This window comes from Centruroides vittatus, unplaced genomic scaffold (genome assembly GCF_030686945.1).
Source record: "Centruroides vittatus isolate TY-2023 unplaced genomic scaffold, ASM3068694v2 contig_417, whole genome shotgun sequence".
In the NCBI taxonomy this organism is placed as follows: Eukaryota; Metazoa; Arthropoda; class Arachnida; order Scorpiones; family Buthidae; genus Centruroides; species Centruroides vittatus.
The window spans coordinates 2,325,935-2,346,279 of NW_027122227.1; the positions used below are offsets into that span (position 1 = coordinate 2,325,935).

Genomic DNA, 20,345 nt, shown 5'->3' on the forward strand with positions numbered 1-20,345 from the left:
TCCTGACATGGTATCAATCTGAAAGATATTTCAAACTGCTTAAAAAGCATACATAAACAAATGGAAAACACACAGCAGTGGGCACTGATAGAAAGTATACAGCAATGTCTGTAATGTTTTTATTGCATATAGCATTTAATTTTACAAAAATACACATCTGGTAATCCAACATTTTTGATAATCTGTCCACTTCATCCTGTAGATACTGGATTAATGAACTTCTACTGTATTAACTAATTTAATAAGTAATATTTTTTGTACACTTAAACATATTAAAATAATCATAAATTTATTACCTGAACTCTCTCCATATATGTTTTCAGAGGAAAAAGTAATTCAAATAGAATTAAACCTAATGAAAAAATATCCACTTTGTGGCTATATGATTTTCCTGCAATCTGAAATAAATGAAAAGGCATAAATATGTATAAAAATCAACACACATGCTATTATGCAAATTAAAAATTAACGCATTGAAAATAATATTTGAAAAATCCATGTAAACAGTTTTTCTAATGAATGTATGAAATTTTAAATAAATTTGGATTACAGTAGAGTGTTGTTTATCCGAAAGCCGATCAACTGAAAGCATTCCAGTCAGACTGTATCGTGTTGAATCGAACGTTTTTGATACTAGATTAACTTCCAAAATATAATTTTTTTGTTTTTATAGTTTTCAATATATTTATTTTGTTTATACAAAATAAATAATTTTTAACAATACAATAGCCATGATTATTATTTTAAAAAATTTATGTTAGGCTTAACATTGACGAAAATTCAATGCATAGTGACATACAGCGGAGAAAAATTTCAACATGGGATAGGTTAATATATTTTTTCGTACATAATCAGTTATCCGAACAACCCCAGTCCCCAATCGATTCAGATAAACAATGCTCTACTGTACTAAAGAAACAAAACAGAACCTAAAAGGAAAAATCACACTACTTTTAAAGATAATAATTTTTAAAATGATCTTTTAACCATATAATTGTGTTAATTTATAATAATATATAAATTTAAAATGTTTCTGTTTAACTTATAAAAAAGTGTACAAACTGATTGGACAATTAAAAATCAAATCATTAATCAAAATCCCTCTCTATGTTAAGAACTAATTTATCTAGAAGTTAATATGCTATTTTGTTTCAAATCCACACAGTAAATTCGATATTATCAATACTAGGAAAAATAAATTTATAAAAGTTTTATATTCATTTAAATAAGTATATACACATTGATTCATTAATAATAATAAAAAATCTCAAATTGTAAACTAATTATTATTATTATTATTGTTGTTGTTGTATTATAAGCAAAATATTTTGTTACAATTTAGTATTTTTAGTTATTTTGAATTTTTGGCAGCAAATTCTGTACAAAGAATAAACAGTTTTAATAGATACTTCTTATTTTTGAAAATACAAACGTTCAGTTCTCTACCAGAATGACTGACTTTTCAATCCAAAATACCTGATGATGGAAGAAATTACTATATAAAAATCTTTTTGAGTAGCACAAGATCATAGAGCTGATGTCCATGGAATCCGAATATTCATATTTACATTATACAGCCTAGCAGCTTCATTTGCCATGTATAAATGTTTGTTATTTCAAGTATATGCAGTTATCTGCTTAACATCATATGACTACCAAACTGTCTGAGAAACCTTGTTCTATTAATACAGCCTATCAGCTTCATTTGCCATGTATAAATGTTTGTTATATTCAAGTAAAATGAAGTATTGATAATTTGTTTTTAACTTTCTAGAGAGTGTTCTATCACACATATCATGTGAATTAGTTATGTATAAGTTTAAATATTCACTATTTCAGTATCATATTTATGTGTTGTATTTTGATATCAGTATTCAAAAATAAATATAATGCCAATTTCTTTAAAATATGCTTGCATGTTATTTATCCCACAACTATTTAGACTTGCCAGTTTTGATAGACAAGTATAATAGTTTAAAATAAAAGTATATTCCATTGAAAATATAATTTTATTATAGAAGAATAAAAACTAACATTTATTGCTTCTTTTTCACATGGTTTAAATAAATTTGTCATTGTAGATAGTTTTAACTGTTGGGGGAAAAAATGTTATTTTTGATAAATGCTTTGATTGTTTTATTAATATTACAATGATACCCGAATATAACCTTGACTTTTTATTCTGTATTAAAAAGTTACAGATTTGCAGGAAATTAATAACATACCTGTTCTGGACTCATGTAAAGTTGAGTGCCTACATTATTAGTATGACGTGTTGAAAGTGTATCACCTTCTGAGAATTTTCCTGCTGGAGTATGCAGGTCACTTTCAGTCATTGCTGTAACCAACCCAAAGTCTCCTACTTTCACTAATCCATCAAGTGAAAAAAAAATATTGGAAGGCTGTGAATAAAAAGTAATCTATTAAGAATTTTGAAATTAAAATTATTTAGATAATTTTTTTAAAATTTGGCATGTAAGGCAAAATAAAATTCATTTTTAATTCTAATTATTTAAGCAAGTTATTTTCTAAATCGACACAAGACAATAAATTACATATCAAATATTTACAAGTTGAATCAATGACTGTTGCAACTATTTTAATAGAAAAATTTCTCATTTACATTATGAAACAATAAATTTAAGTAGGGTATTTAAGAAGTTTTACTAAAAGCTTTAAGGATGAAGAGCTTTCTTATTTATTTATTTTGACTCACCAAAATAAATAAACAAGTAAATATAGATATGTAAATCAATTGTTTCTAAAATAAATGACATTTTCAGTTACAATCTGTTAATGTCAAATGCAATGTGCATTCAGATACATGGGTAACATTTCAATCATAATCTGTAGTAAAACAGAATGTAGAAAACCATGAAATTTTACATTACGGATATTATATATACTTTGTATGTGTGTCATACAAACAAGAGATCTTGGATTCTTGGACAGCTTGCTCTTTAATGCTTAATGCATTTCTCATACACTATTTGAACTGTGCTATCATTCAATAGTGCTTTCTGCCAGTTTTAATTTAAGTAGTTTGAGCATCAAAATCATTTATGTAATTAATTTATTGTCTGTTTAATTAAAACATCAGTTTTATGTATTGTTATGCATTCACTATTCACTGTTGAGCATCATCTCTAGAGAATTTTTAAAAAAAACATATCTATAAGAGTTACTAAACTATAATAACTAACTGACAGTTTATAAATCTGCGCTAAGTACAATATAATTAACTTTATTAAGTCATGTAAAAATAAGAAATTTTTAATCTAGATAGAGATGAAGTTTGCTTAAACACAAATGACAGAAAATAAAAAAAATAGTTAAATGTTTTCATAACAAAATCAGTTAAAGCTCCTATTTTAATCTAAAAAATTTTCATTTAACCTTTTCTTTTAAAAATTAAAATTTGTATTTATATATTTTAAATAAGTTTTGAAGCATCAATAAATGTTAATGTTTAAATTTACCTTTAAATCTCTATGCATCAAACCACGCTCATGAACATACTCCACAGCACTTGCAATCTGATCAAAAATATCTAAAACTTCTTCTCTCTCCCTCTGAAGAGTGTTGTTTAACCAATCCTTCAATGTTTCTTTTTGGCATAATTGCATCTACAAAAATTATTTTAATAGAAAGAAATTTCTTTTAATTGTATTCTAAAAACAATCAATTTTTTTTATTAAGATAGATAATTTTATACTGGAATGACAAAACAAAAACAAGATGAAAAATAAATCATAATATGGAATGTAAAAAAGAAATATTTATAAAATTAGTTTTTATTACTACTAATATAATATAAAATTTCTAAAGAAAATCATATTTGAATTTACTAATTTCTTACCTGAATATATAAGTATACTTTAGGAATATTACAAGATATATTTTTAGTTATATCCAATTTATCAGGACGAATAGGAATTTGTTCATTATTTTCTTTATCTTTGGAAGTAATTTTAGAATATTTATTTATGTAATTTGAACTCTCTTTTTTAAGAAATGTTCTTTCTTCTTTGCCATCTGAATTATCTGCACATCCTGAATCTTTAAATTCCACTGATAAATCATCAGTATTATCATTGTCATCCTTATATCGTTGAAATGGAATTTTAACAGGACCAATATTTTCTCCAGAACTTGTTTTTGATAAAGACTTTTCATCTAAATTCACTTCATATCTTTTGTCTGAATTTTGAAAAACTATTTCAAATGACTGATCTGAATTAGTATTTTTAAAGTTACTATTAGAAAGAGAATTGTTGAAGGAGACTGATATGGAAGAATTATCTGAATTTGTATTTGGTTTAAAACCTAAACTCTTTTCTACATTTTCTTCTGACAATTTTAATGGATTTATGGATTTCTTCAATTTTATCATTGGACTAGCAGAAATATGAGAAGTAGACTGAGTTTCACTGAAAAAATTCAATGACTATCAGAACAATTTATTCCAAATAAAATTAAATATATATATTTTTTATATTCTCACAAAAATTCTTACCTGCTTTCAAATTCCTTATCTTTTTCTTCTTGCCAACCTGATGGTGGATATTCTAACCAAGTATGGAAATATCTTACTATATGGTTATGATCTAACTTTGCTAATGCTTTTACTTCACGTCTAACCTTTTCTTGAGCATCATCTCTATAGAATTATTAAAAAAAAACATATCTATAAGAGTTACTAAACTATAATAACTAACTGACAGTTTATAAATCTATGCTAAGTACAATATAATTAACTTTATTGTATGAAATAATTTTAAAATATAAGTTTAGACAAGAGAGATCTAGTTTATCACTAACCAATCAGATTTTTTTAAGGGTGATCTGCCAAGGAGATATATCCAACGAGAGGACTTTCTATGGAAAACTGGCCCTTATTTAGGTGTTAGACATGTGAAGAAAACCTGCAAAACTTCATGTAAGCAGCCTGCTGGTCAGGCACAAACATGACTAACTACCATTGTTCAGTAGTTTTAGCCACATGGCCATAGGTGGGCAATCTACCAGATATCCAAGCATTTTTCACAGATATCCAAGTTCCATTAAGTTAATTAACATAGATTTATACAAGACTTTCTAATAGAAAATCTTTAATAAAAAAGGAAATTATAAAAATATAACAGTTAATAATTTATTTGAATTTAAAATAAATTTTTAGTTATTATTAATATTGAGATTTGCTGATGAAACTGCAGCATGTAAAAGTTGGGACCTTAAAAAAAGTGCAAGGAGCCCTATGATTTTCCATTATGGTGCTGATGAATATAATGTAGTTTAAAAATTATGGATTAATTTTAATAGCATTTACTATCAATTATTGTCTGTTAATGTATAGTACAGACTATATACTATCAGACAATAATTATTGTTATTTAAGCTAATGAATACTTTAAGTTATTAAAACCAATTAAAATTAAAAACTAGTTTCTCAAATTTTCATAATATTGCAGAAAGACAATAGTTATTTTAGAATTAGTGTTAAGATTAAACTGAAAGTTTTATAACTAATAATTCAATTAATTATTTTATAGTAGTTATAGCAAAATAATTTTATTCAGGTTTGTGATTAAGATGTACAGTACTTGAATTTTAGAAATTACACTAACATTTAATATATTTAAAAAAAAACACCAAATTCGAATTAATGCTAATATATAAATTAAATTAGGTTTTGACAAATTAATTATGTACAAATATATATGTAAAATTTTTGAGCATCTAAATATTTGAAAGTTTTCTATTAAGCAAAACAAAGTTTAAAACAGAGTTTTCTTGATTCTAATGCAAATTATTTTTTTTGGACTTTTATGGTCCAAAAAATTGGGTATGCATTAGAATCAGGCACAAAGTTGACTTAATGCAGCATCATTTGCTTTTCACTCTGCTTGGCAATTTACACATATGATGTTTGTTAGATATTATATATTCCTCCTACTTTTAATTTTGGTTTAGGAATGGTTTGGTGATCTTTTAAACTACAACAAGTTGAGTGAATGATGTGTCAGATGAATCTCCTATAAAGCTGTGTTTAAGCAGAGTTATCCACTTCGCTGAAGAACACGTATACAGATATTTCAGAGTGATACTATTTATCTGGTAAATTTCATGCTTGGGCATACTGATGTAAAATCTTGTTGTTAAAACAATAATCATATGGTAATTTTGATTGATTTTTATTGGTCTGCAGATTCCCTGTATCTGATTGAAGTTATAAACTAATACATTCAAAAATGTGGACATTATGAAGAACTGTAAACATGAAAATAAAATGCTTTTAAAAAAAGTGCATCTATTACTGTTTAGGTACATTAACTTTTTGCAGCTGAATTTTTCTATATTAGGGCATGTATTACATTCACAAACTAACTTTTTTGAATTTTGATATCTTGAAAATTGGGTGTGCATTAGATTTGATCATGCATTAGAATTGAGGAAACATGGTATAATTGTAGATCAAATTATTCCTTTGATTATGTAAATAATTATTAATTTTTATTATAAACAAACCTGTTTGGCAAGGCGATTCTTTTAATTGCATATGAACAGTCATCAATTTTATTTCTTGCTTCATATACAACTCCAAAACCTCCTCTACCTAAACATTGCACAAGATCAAAATCTGTTTGGAATCTGTAATATAATATCTGTTATTAATATATTTAAAAATTTAAGTAATTTTATTAAAATAAATATATTAACAAACTAGTATTAATAAAAACTATAAATAAATCATATTTTGAAACATCAACTGTCATATGACATGTGATTTTCAAAATTTAATTAACTCTTCCACATAAAATATAAATTTTAGAAGTAGAAAATTTAGTGACCTTATGTAAAAGAACTTTACTATCCAAAAACATTTTATCTATCTGTAGAGAAGATGATTATATCTCTAGTTTTTGCTAGTACTGATAATAGGTTATTTTTGTTTTTAGAAAGAAAATGAAATTATCTACGATAAGAAAAATGGAAAAGAAAAATGTGATTAATGTATATTGATAAGTAGTATTCATTGAACACAAAGGGGAACAAAAGATAAACTGTAATCATTTTACAAGAATATTCTCTATAATTGACAAGTTGAGCATTTATAAAATATGTAATAAGAAATAATATTCAACTTTTTTCAATAAATTAATGACTTAAAAATCAGATTTCTCCCAGATCCATATAACAGATAGTTAAAAGCATTAATTATCAAATATAGTAGAGCATCAAATATCCAAAACAATTCGGGACTAAGGTTGTTCGGATAACTGATCACGTACGAAAAAATATATTAATCTACCCCACGTTGAAAGTTCTCTCTGTTGCGTGTGGCTTCGCGTTGAATTTTCGTCAATGATAAGCTTAACAAAATTTTTTTTAAAATAATAATTGTGGCTATTGTATTGTTAAAAATTATTTAGTTTGCATAAACAAAATAAATATATTGAAAAATATAAAAACAAAAAAAATTTATATTTTGGAAGTTAATCTAGTATCAAAAACAATTTTAATGATCAGTATATATTAGATGTTTATTACATACCTTGATATAAATTGTGGAATTTTTAATTCCTGAGTAAAAATTTCTATTGCTTGAGTAGCACCATTTTTTGATTCCAATGAACTGGATGATGAATTACAAGACTTTACTGTTGAATTCTGATAAAATGTAAAATATAGAAATTCATTCTTAACTCACATTAAAATTAATTGTAATGAATAACATTTCTTACCGAATTGCTTGCTTCATTTAAAATGGTCTGCCGAACTGTTTTTGTTATACATTTTAAACAAATAATATTAAGTATTATTGCTGAAGCTATAGAAATACCTAATACTTCTTTCCTGAAAGCATTACTTTATATTAGTATTTTTTTATATAAAACAATTTTTTAAAAATATTTAATAGTATAACTTTTGAATTTGTTCATTTCACCGACTATAAATTTTATTTTTTCAATATTTAGAAATGAGAAGGACAAATACAATGTTTAATAATGGCAAAAATTCAGAGCAGTCTTGCTAAGACTGGTTTTAAATTAACACATGGAGGCATATTTACAAATAGGATAATATTTAAAATAGTAAATATGTTTAAAATATAAATATGTTTAAAATTAAAATAATTTAATTCAATTTTTAATAATAAAAATATTAAATTCTGATCGTTTACTCCCAGTGAAAAATACTGTAATTACTTTAGGACTCATTATCAATTCAAAGATTGTAAGACTCAATACTTGTTTTCAATAAATATCAGATATAAAAAAATTATTTGATCATTTATTCATAAAATAATATTTTGAAACATTAAAATAATTCCTAAATATCCCAAGTAAAATTTGTATTTTACATCTCTCTCTACATTATATATGCATTTGTGTATACATGTGCAAAAATATCTCCATTTACATGAATTCACTTTAACACAGTTGAAAAATTTTCAAATGTTAAGAAATCAACTTTATAGATATAAATTATATTTACATTAAAAAAAAAAACATGTTTTTTTTGTTTTCTTTTGTTCAGTAACTTATCATATAAATTCCCCCTCCCCAAAATACACAACTTTAATTGGAATTTTTCTACTGCAGTAAGAGTAAAATACTATATTTGAAAACATGGAACAAATTCCAATTTTAAACAGCTTTCTATGGTTCCATTAACATGATTTTTCATTTATGTGCTGTTTTTGTAGAATGAATTAGTTACAGAAATGGAGGCATTACTGAACAAAGACTACAAGATCAATCTTTAATGTAAGCTCCATCTATTTACTAAATGATCATTATTCTAATCCAATTCATTCCATTAATTTTCAGTCAATGTCATTATCCTATATCAATGTTTAAAGCTGAGTTCTGTTCTTTATGAATGCTACATTATTTACCATGATAAATATACAAAAATATGTTGTCTGGCAATAGTAATCAGAGAGGAAATTGTTCTTTTTGAACAAATTAATTAATCAGCAAAGAAAATTGCTAAAAATGTACTATTGTAACAATATATACTATTATAATAATGTTATGTTATTGTAAACAAACTACTTCAAACAACCTTTACTCTGCAGTAAAATTAATTCTTTAATCTAACGTTTTCGGTTAGCTTTACTAACCCTCTTCAGGATTGCCAAAAAAATCGTTATTTCGAAAATTACGTTCGAAAAACTCTTTACAATTTAGAATGTTTTTAAACTTTCCGGCTGCGCAATCTCAGATCATTCTGTTATGTTATTGTTTTATGCAGCTAAAAATATTTTTTACTTAAGTCAAATCTGAATTTTGTCATGAATTTAGATAACTAGAATTCTACTCTAATTGTAATATTTCCAATGTTATTAAAACTTTAAAATGTTTGATAAATTTAAAATTTGATTTTCTCAACAATACTAATTTGTAAATTTCTTTCATATTCCCTTTAATTTTATTAATTTTATTATTAATAAGAATTATGTGAAAATAAAAATAATAAATCTGTTTGATAAATGTTTGACATATCATTACAATAAGTAGTTTATTAAATGATAGAACATTTTATTTTAATTTTTCTAGAAATAATTATTATAGATTCTTCCATTGGTGTTTGGTGTACATTATAACTTACCCCAAAAGTTTGTATATTAGTGTGTAACTGCATATAATGTACAATAATGTAGTTTTAATAACTTATTAAAGTACAAAACTTCTTAAAACTTGAGAAAAAAGTACTTTTTTTGATTTTGTAACATGCATTATGAAACGCCTGTACATTCTAAAATACAATGTATAAACTGTAGGTTATAAGTTTGACCTGATGTTGGCCTATAAAATAGTCTGAAACCATTTGTCAGTTCATTAAATTTGTGGTAGATTTATGAAAATTAAGATTTTTCTTTATAAATGGAATTGTTTTAATAACAAATTTTCAGATATAATTTTTGATATTATTAATACAATTATTGTCATCATCGAATACATGAAAGGAACTAAAAGTCTTAGAAAATTGAAACTATTGCATTTACCAGCCTTTCAAGATCTTTCTCAGTCTAAAACACAACTAATTTTAACAATGATAATACCAATACAATTAATACATTTTTGTGCAATTTGTAATATACATTATGAATCTCATGATGTATATTACAATGCTGTAAGGCATTTTGGAACATGTAATTGATGCAAATGGATTGCACATTGAACAAATGTTATGAATAAAAACCTGTCGCGTGTTTCCATTTTGTTTCTCGTTCTTCATGTGTCATTTTTTCACCTAGTGGTAAAAATTCAAACTAAATATTTTTTTGCATTTTTCCTTCCTCCATGGTCCATATAACATATATACGAAGTTTCATCAAAATACATCCATGAGAATGGGCACTAGACAGGTCTGAGTAGGGCAACTTTAAAATAAAAATTAAATTAAATTTTCATGACGACTCAGGATATCTTCTAATTCAAAATTTGAAGTTAAGAATTTACAAAAATATACATTTTTGAGTTTAATAGATAGACTTGAAAATCTATATTTTTGTAGTCTTAACTTCAAATTTGAAATTTCATTTTTATTTTTAGATGATGATATTATTTCTGTTTTTTTTCAGTAACTTGGATTTTAATGAAAATATTAAAACAATATCTTAATTTTCAGTTTATTGTAGAATTTTGATTTTTCTGATAAATTTAAAGTGAAGGTAAAAATTTTAGAAATTTGCAGTTTTCCTGAAATCCTTACTACTTTCAAACTCTTCCTAAATAGTATTTGATTTCAAAAATTTTTTATATTAATCATTAAAAATTATTTTATTTTATGAAAAATTAAAATATTTACTAATTTAATCTGTGCAATCATTGATCATTGTTTTCATAATTTACTTATTGAGCAATAAAATCAAAATTTTTTATCTGTTATATTATAATGGTAATGTCTTTGAACTATTAGTTTTATTACTAAGTATGTTTTCTTATAACTAAAAAATCTAAATGATTAATACATAGTCTCTAGACTTCAGCAAGAAACAGTAACAATATATTTCATTTTTACCTTATTGTGTTAGCAACAACAATCATAAAGAACAAGTATAGTGTGTGTTGATAATGCATAACTCCTGGACAGATCTTTTCTAGGAGTTATGCATTATCTGAAGGGGGTTTTGAAATATTTTTTAAAAGTACATACTGTTAACCCAAGAATTGGTTCTTAATTCTATTATGACCTGTATCACATTCTAACACAGACATTGGTGGGCTGTGTACCATAGTGGCCCACCAAAGATTCATGAAATGGTCTTTGAACAATTCATAAACTGTACTTTGAATGTTAATACATACTGAGAATTACATTCTAAATTTTACAATAAACACAAAAAAAATATTAATCACACAATCATGTTCCTATCCATTTCAATCACCAGCAATACTCCAACTATACTTTATTTTAAATAAAAAATTTAGATAAAATAAACAAATCTTACCAATAATCCCATAATGAACCTGTTATAAAAATTATGTCAGGGAATGTTTCTTCTTCTTCTTCACATTGACTAGTATTATCAGTAACAACATCAATAACTGTTACTCCTGTTGTTTCATAAAGGTAATATCCACTATCTATTCAGGAAAAATTATATTCAAATATATATTTTTGTCATTCACAAAATATATTTATTCTACATAATCTTATTCTTACCATAAGGATAATCAAGTTGATCACTTTTTAAAATCAGAGCAGTTTTGGCTTCAGTTTTCTCAACATTCTTAACATAGTTTTTGGAACCAGATTCTGCATGATTACCCAAATTAATGTGAGGTGTTCTACTTGATGCTAGAAAATATATTTTTATTTTCTTTTAATTAAGTATTAATAACAATTTTTGATAAAGGGAATTACTCAAATCAAGCATACCAATAAAATTGAAATTTAATCAATAAAAAAATTCTGTACATACAAAAACCTCATTGTATATTCTAAAAGAACACAATAAAAGAAACATTTATAAAAAAAAAGGCAAAAATTTACAAACAAAAATTTAGTAAAGCTGAAAACAACAAAACAAAAAACAACAATGATACAACAAGTGTCTATTTATAAATATAGTTATTTGAATTAAAGTATTTGTTAATTCCATATGATTTACTAATGTAACAAATTTTGAATTAAATCCTATTTTATACTTAAACTTAAATTCTTGGTTGTTTATTTAAATAAATGATTTTTATTTATTAATTTACTTTACAAAAATTAATAATAATTACATGCCATTTGGCTTTTTTAAGCTTACAAGATACATAGCAGGAAAATTTCCTGTATTTTTGTTAATTTGACTTGTCTTAAACCCACTTTCTGTTGTAATAAATAATATAGAATAGGCTTCTATCTGAATACAGTTCATTTCAAATAATATTTTTCATTTAAAATCCAATAACTAATTTTTTAATACAGTAAAACTTGTCTAATGTGGAATCTAACTTAAACAGAAATTTTCTTAAATGGAAAAAATTCTTTGGAATGGAGCAATTTTCTATGTTAAATGTTACTACAAGCCAGAAACCTGTCAAACACGATCGCAGAACATGTTTTTGGGTAGGAAGAATGTAATTTAACCTGAATGAAGAAATAAATTAAGATTCCACTACATACAAATAAGTATATAGTGTAAAACCACCTCCAGGTATAATGGTCACCACAGAGCATGGTAAACTGTATTCTGAGATCTATTTCAAACCTTGTCATGGAAACAGAGATCGTATGACAAAGGGGACACATACAGACATGGTTTCACTAATATTAGTCCTTGTTAGAATTAACCAGGGATATATCTAATGCTTTTAAGAATCAAATGACTTTAAGAATAGTTCTCAAGAACAAGTAATGAATGTAATTCATTGAAAACAACAAGAATAAGGTAACACAGTGCTGCCAATCTGCCTTGTATGAAGTAGTTTGTAACAAGTACACTGTATTTGAAAACAAATTGATTAACATGTTGATAACTACACAAAATGAAGTAAATGATTTTAATTAGAATATTAAAATTTGTTGAAAAATTAAATTATAAATAACTTGGACTCTATTGTTGTAAAGTAATCAGAATTTCTGACAGTAGGGTGAGGCACTAGTTCTTGGTTCTCAAACTGGCTTGTTTAACGTCATACCATGAATATTGCATCAAAAATATTTGAATATTTAGTACATGTTCTTGGAAAAACTAGAACTTTTGGTAAACAAATACTGTAGTTCTTAATTTTTGAATACTCCTATATTTAGTGGAATCACTTTCAATTAAACCTAGCAATAAATTTTTCATGTATATAAATGATTTTACTATTAAAAAAATGAACATAATTTTGTGATATTTATCTAGTATAGTTTAAAAAATTTTTAATTAAAAGAAAAAAAACTAAAACCTGTTCAAACCAGAGAAATCCATTTTGAACAGGTTTCTGGTACTATGCACTTCTGGTTTAGGTTTTACTGTAATTAATAGATACTTAAAGGACATACAGATATCCTTTGTATACATGGTAGCTAGGTTCTAAAAATGTGCTGTGTTACACAAATCTGTGATTTATGAATCAAAGAACTGGTACAAAACATAGGGCTAGGTTCCAAAAGTTAGCAAAAGTATACTATTCTTTTTCATAGTTAAGAGAAATTTTTTATTAAAAATCAATTAAGTAACAACCACAATAAAAAGGTACTGCACAATATTATTAATCTTTTCTTCACTGCTAAACACTGTTAAATGAAAACAATTTCTTTTTGGCAAAATATCATCATCTTCTGAACTTTCCTTACTCCTTAATCTGAAATATCATCATCATCATGATTTTTCTCTACTTTCTCATAAAATCTGATATTTTCAATTGCTTGCATTTGATTAAGATTTTTAAAAATTTAATTTTTGTATGTACAGTAGAGCATCGATTATCCGAATACTGATCAACCAAAATGTTGGTAAACTGAAAGTGTTCCAATTGACAAATTCAAATTTTCACTAGTGTTTTGGTGCTGGAATATTTGGCTACGTCTTGGGCTACTCCAATATTATTTTTGTTGGTGTTCATGTTTTAGCTGGCAGTACTGGCACAACCATGAGAGGGTACTTAAAGATGCTGCAGTATTTGAACGAGGCTTTCCCCCCATTGTGAGTGGTGAGTTTTGCTTGTTTTGTATGTTTTTCTGAGGATTGTGTTTGTCAGGATGTGTGTCGTGCTGAATCAGAACGTTTTTGATACTAGATTAACTATCAAAATATAATTTATTTTGTTTGTGAAACTAAAATGCAAGTATATTAACTAATAATTGTATTTAGTCTTACCAGAAAAAGTGAACAATCACGTTTAGATTAATATCTTTTTTAAAACAACTTGTATACAGTTGAATGATCCCAACTGTATACAATACAAATACCAAGGATATTTAAGTTATGTAAAACAACAAATTAATTGCCATTAATTTGTATATTGTTTTATATTTTGTTGTAATTGCTGTGTAACAAAGTCTATTACTCCTTGTAACTAAATATTCCTTTGACATAATAAGAACTTGATTAATTGATAAATCATAATAAGACAACAAAGTCAATGGGCAATAATCAGACAATTATTTTGTCTTTATCGGTACATAATTTGAATCTCAGAAAATTAATGAATAATCTTTCTATAAATTATAGCTTTTGTATTTTTTTTTCCTTCTTAAAATTTAGAAGTGTTAACAAATATTAATTACCTGTTATAAGATATGGTTTCCAGCGAAAATGCTGTTTTATAGTTGAATCTTCAAGGTTAACACCAAATATAGCATTCATCCTACCTTTAGAATGTTGAATGTAGGGTTGATTATTATGAATCCCTGAAAATTATATTAAATATTTGATTAAAGGTCTAAAAATGACTTAAATATATGACATTTTCTATTATTAAATTTAACATGAGATAGCAAATTAACTGCCCACCTCTAGCCAAATTACTTAATTAACCTTAAGCAGTCTAAAGATTGCAGCTATTCTTTGATATTTAAATACTTATATAATACTAATCAATAAATTTAATAAATTAACTAAAAACTTATAACTCAGAATGCACTTAATAAGTCATTAATGATATTTTTAATGGTTTTTGTTGCTTTTTTTCCTAGATATTGATACTTATTTTATACATGTATCCCTTGAAGCTAGCAGTGTAATATTCAGACCACTCACTACAAATGCTGGTATGCATATTTAATGGCATTTGTCCTTTAAATAGAAAAGAAACAATAAAAAAAACTACTATACTTATCTTGTAAGCACTACATACAAACTACTTTTGTAGTTTTACTAAGTCTGTTTTGTCACAAATAACAAATAGCCTTGATAGTCACTATTCAAGAGATTTAAAAAAAAAATGACAAGTAGAAGATGTCAAGAATTTGAAATAGATAACAGATTCAGAATGTGAAAATATTTTGAAAAACTAAAAAAATATTCAAGTATATAATTTATTTTAACAAAAAATTAATGTCACACATATTAAAAATGATCATCTAAATTACCTGATTTGGCAATTTTATTCTTATTACCGTATTTTTGTGAAATGACTGGCACACCAATCTATTTGGGGGATGTTGACATGCCAGTTTAAGCGAAATTATACATCCCTCTCTAGAGAACACATTAAAAAAAATGAATGTGTATTTATTCAAAATCTGTGAAACTGTCAGCATTACATCAAAAACTATGGTTATATGTTTAATTTCTTCTAATGATGTAAAATACTCTTGGAATTCTGAAAGTATTTTTTTGTGTGCATTTTATTGTTATTTGATTCAAAAAATGCAAAAGTAAACACATTAAATTTAAGGAACTGGCTGTAAATTATCTCGGCTTACATACATGATATTTACAATCTAAAGCCATATGTGATCATTATAAATAGATCACCTAGTGTGCTAGGCTTCAATAAGACATTTTTAATATTTCTCAATAGTCAATATCAATGCCAAATAAACTTTGCTGAAATAAGTGCTTAATTTAAACTCTTTAACATTTTAAATGTCTTTAAGACAACATGATGCAGTTTTAAAATAGTTTTTGTATATGCAAAAGAACATAGAAATATAGATACTAAAAATTATCCATTTTTAAATTAATTATTTAAAAATTTTTCTTTCCATACAAAAAAATTTTAAAATTTGATTTTAAACTCTTAATATATCTTAGAATTAAAGTATGATGTGTATGCATGTATTAAATAAATGAAAAGTTTTTATAAATAAAATTGCTTTACAGTAAATTTTAAGTTTTAGTTTTCTAAAGTAATTTTGATTGGATTTTTTATATCTATTAAAAGTAATTTTGAAATTTCATAATTTTTAATTATAAGAAAACTATTACATACCAAGATATAACAAAGGTGGTGCAATATTTTTCATAGAGTTCTGGTCATCAGAAAATACTTTAGGATCAAAAAGATTTATAAATTCCATTATTCCATTTCTAAATTTCCACAAATTGACAATGGGACTATCCAACTTAAAAGAAGTTTTATTCTTTAGTGTTGAAATAATTTATTAAAATTGCAAAAAATGTTATAAAGCAAACATACTTTATGAGTCCACAAAGGAATGCCAGTGTTTTTCTCAATAAATGTAACTATACCATCAGAAATGTACACTTTTACTTGAAAATTATCTTCTGGTATTTCTTCAATTTCATCAACTTGTTCATCATTTCCACACCCTGAATGCAAACCATCAATAAAAGACATATGATGTTCTCCTACACTAAAATTCCATCTAGAATTAAATCAAATCATATAAATATTAACATTTTATCTATTATTAAGCAATTACAATTTGATACTGACAAATAAATTAAAGTAATTATATATCAAACATAAAAATTAAAATCAATATAAATAAATGTGTCTTAAAGCAAATAATTCCACTAAATTATTAGATTTAGAAAGAAATGGAACTATTTTTTAGTAAATTTATCTGATGTTCCATAAAAAAATTTTTTGAAGTCTGTCTCTCTTATGATATTTTAAATGTAATTCTTCCATCTAGTAATCATTTTGTTAAATAGTAGGTAGACAAATGGGGGAAAACAAGTTTTAAATATGAAAATTGAAAATATTTATATTATAACCTCAAAATTTGGAAAGTGAACAAAGTCTGCATTGTAATTTTTACTCAAACATTATTTGTAGAAATATGATTATGTAATGTAAATATTGTTAATAAAATCACTTATAATATCTACATGCTAGTGCAACAACAGCTATGCAGGCAGTTATATCTTTTGAACTACCAGTAATAATCTTTGTATCATGAAATAAAGCAGAATACTATTGTATTTATTTATATATTTTTTATGGTTAAGGTATTAAATTAAGGTAATTTAACACATCATTGCTAATGTGATATTTTACATTCACTAAAATGGGTTATTTTACACATTTAGTAAATGTAAAATATCACATTAGCAATGATGTGTTAAATTTCACAACTTTATAATTAAATCATATATCTATATTAAGTAAAGGCAACTGTTAAAAATACAAAAACTGAAAGTTTTTGCCTATGTTTTTGTGTGGTAGATTTGAAGGAGTGTTAAAACTTTTACTATATATATGAAAGGATTGTCACAATTTCACAGCATTAATCAAATCCCGTGTTAAGCAAGGGATACCTGTATTCTGAAGCCAAAGGACACACCAAACTCTGTTGTAAGAGAACATAAGCTTCTTTGTCAACCATCCTGTAAAACTTGTCAATTTTGACAACGAATGCATAAGTTGAAATAATATGTCCCAACCCAGAGCATGGAAGGTTGGCTGTTTGCTGACATCCTGTCTGAAACATGAATGCCCAATCCTTCACTGTTGCCTTTGATACACATTTCTCATCACACACAGCATTCAAGCATTAATTAAGTTCATTTGGCTAACAGCTTTCTGTTGTCAAAAATTGAATCACAGCACATTGATCCATTTTTGATGGATTTAGGATCACCACATTTACTCAGCACCTGCACAACCAAATGAAGTATGCCAACAGCACCTCCTGCCAGACTACTTTGTACCAATATTAATCTGCTTACTGTATATACGTTTGTTACTTGTAAATACGTTTGTGCTATCTGTTGTTGTTACACAGCACTCCCCATGTAACTAATGAACTATTGTTAATCTGCATAATGTACATACGTTTGTCATCTGTTCTTATGTTTGTACTGTCTGCGATTTGTCAGACAGCACTCAACATGTAATTTCTTGTAACAATATTAATCTGTATATTGTATATATGTTCAACTGTATGGCGGACTCGACTGTATTGTGAAATCGAATTTTGACAAACGTGTGTGTTGGGAAGTTTGAAAAGTGAACGTTGCTAAATCAAATTTTGACAAATGAATCTTTGAAAAAAACCCATTTACCTGTCCCATGTATTCCCCATATTTCTGGTTGTCATGTGCTAATCTTGACCGATTAATTGGAAATATCTTGTTTCATCATCGGAACTTTTTGAAACTAGATGGCACGTTGTTATAATTTTAAAATAAAACTAACTTCCAAAATAGAATTTTTTTTCTTTTTACATTTATTAATATAATATATATATATATATTTCGTTTGTGCAAAATAAAAAAATAATTGCAAACGATACAATAGCCACAGTTATTTTTTTTTCAAAAATGGGAAATTTTTGCATTGACAAAAATTCAACCTGGGGCATCATGCAACGGAGAGAAATTTCAACATTCAATAGGTTAATTTCAATGAAAATGCATCGTGGATGACCTTGTGGTCGTGGCTGTGGCTGTGGCTGGTGAAGTTTGAATGATCATGCTCAAAACCAGCGATACCAAAGATAATTGGAGAATGAGAACAAGACCTGCCGTGAGCGTCGAAGTGATCCTGCTTAGTAGTGAGTCTCCGAGACATAGTCTTGTTCCCAATATGGCCTTGCCGTTTTACTTGTTTTAATATAAAAACATTTTTCTTTTTAAATATATAATATTCATACAAAATATAACAACAAATTTAGCATTATTGCATTTTGATTAAAAGAATTAAAAAAAAAAAAAAAAATAATAATAATGAAAAATATTATGATTCTTCAATAAAAAAGATGAAAAGTATACCCCACGTTAGATTTTTCTTTTGTAAGTACATGGTGGAACCAGAGATATGGAGATTAAAAACTAGCTTTGCCAGGGGTCTATAAAGAAAGATCTGACATGGATATACTTTTCATCGTTTGAAATTATGTCATCATTACTGATGACATAATCTAAGATTTTTTTTACATTTTTTTCAGTCTTTTTTAATTATTTTATAATATATACTAAACACATCATAAGTAAAATATCTTGCACAGCAACAAACTTTACAAATAAAATAAATTTTAATTACAAAATAATTACTTTTCAACACCTGTTCTTGAATCAACAGAACGTAATATTTGAGTATGTCTTTTTAATAAAAAAATCTCTTCTGTTGAAGATACGCTTTCTCCTAATGTTGTACAACCTGCTATATTACACACGTAACGAATCTATCAATAATAATTTTCAGAAATTATTTATATGATAAGTTATCTCACTAGAATAGTATTATTTTGAAATAAAAACTTACTTGACCTGTTTGAGGATTAATTCCATAGCTACTTGTTTCTTTTCCACCAGTAATAACATTATTATCTCCGAATTTATAAGAATGTTGTAATAATGTTTCTGGTAAAACAGGGACAGGTTCTATAGTTTCTCCATTAAAAATATAAAGATTTCCATCTAATGAAGGGATCATTCGTACAATTTCTCCATTATTGTACAGCTGAATTTAAAATAAAACAAAAATACTAAATTCAAAAAAGTTAACTTGGAATAAATTTTAATTTTTTTTTCTGCTATTTAAAATTTTTAGCAAATATCCATAGTTTTATCTTCATATGTTTTATACATCAAAGCTTTAGAACAAATATTACATTTAACTTTTAACTATTAGATGGAACTAGATCTAAAATGATTCTTATCATACTTAAATTTATAAATATTTGTTAAAGTAAATGCATTAATTTTGTGTTATTTATTCCATAAATATTATCTTTAAAGTTAAACTTATTGGTGTAAAATATATGCAATTTTTTTTAAAATATCTTAATAATTTTTAATTTCCATTCCAGCTTTCATCTTAATGTTCTATTTCTATACTCTTTTAATCAAAAAATCTGACAATGTCTGTTGTATATGGATGAAAAGTAAAGGATTAAGGATTTTTGATTTTTCTGGTTTTTGATGTGTTGCATATCTGTTTATTTTTTAAATATGAAGATAACTAGCAGGTAAGCCCTGCATTGTCTAGGGAAAA

General features: G+C 25.7%; 2 protein-coding genes across 2 annotated transcripts in view; both read right to left on the reverse strand.

Annotated features, from left to right (window-relative positions):
• LOC136976684 (histone H4) overlaps window positions 1–20,345 on the reverse strand; it is a 186,223-nt gene that overhangs the window by 21,821 nt on the left and 144,057 nt on the right. The gene's annotated exons all lie outside the window — the stretch shown is intronic.
• Window positions 1–20,345, reverse strand: part of PEK (pancreatic eIF-2alpha kinase) — a 45,072-nt gene that overhangs the window by 10,447 nt on the left and 14,280 nt on the right. The window contains exons 3-17 of the mRNA XM_067272024.1: window positions 19,614–19,811; window positions 19,403–19,533; window positions 16,578–16,767; window positions 16,371–16,503; window positions 14,722–14,844; window positions 11,680–11,814; window positions 11,465–11,600; window positions 7,746–7,857; window positions 7,556–7,671; window positions 6,529–6,651; window positions 4,517–4,660; window positions 3,860–4,430; window positions 3,480–3,626; window positions 2,226–2,402; window positions 297–398 (exon numbers count right to left, since the gene is read on the reverse strand). Of these exons, the coding sequence (XP_067128125.1) occupies window positions 297–398; window positions 2,226–2,402; window positions 3,480–3,626; window positions 3,860–4,430; window positions 4,517–4,660; window positions 6,529–6,651; window positions 7,556–7,671; window positions 7,746–7,857; window positions 11,465–11,600; window positions 11,680–11,814; window positions 14,722–14,844; window positions 16,371–16,503; window positions 16,578–16,767; window positions 19,403–19,533; window positions 19,614–19,811 (2,538 nt within the window). The remainder of the gene's footprint in view (window positions 1–296; window positions 399–2,225; window positions 2,403–3,479; window positions 3,627–3,859; window positions 4,431–4,516; window positions 4,661–6,528; window positions 6,652–7,555; window positions 7,672–7,745; window positions 7,858–11,464; window positions 11,601–11,679; window positions 11,815–14,721; window positions 14,845–16,370; window positions 16,504–16,577; window positions 16,768–19,402; window positions 19,534–19,613; window positions 19,812–20,345) is intronic.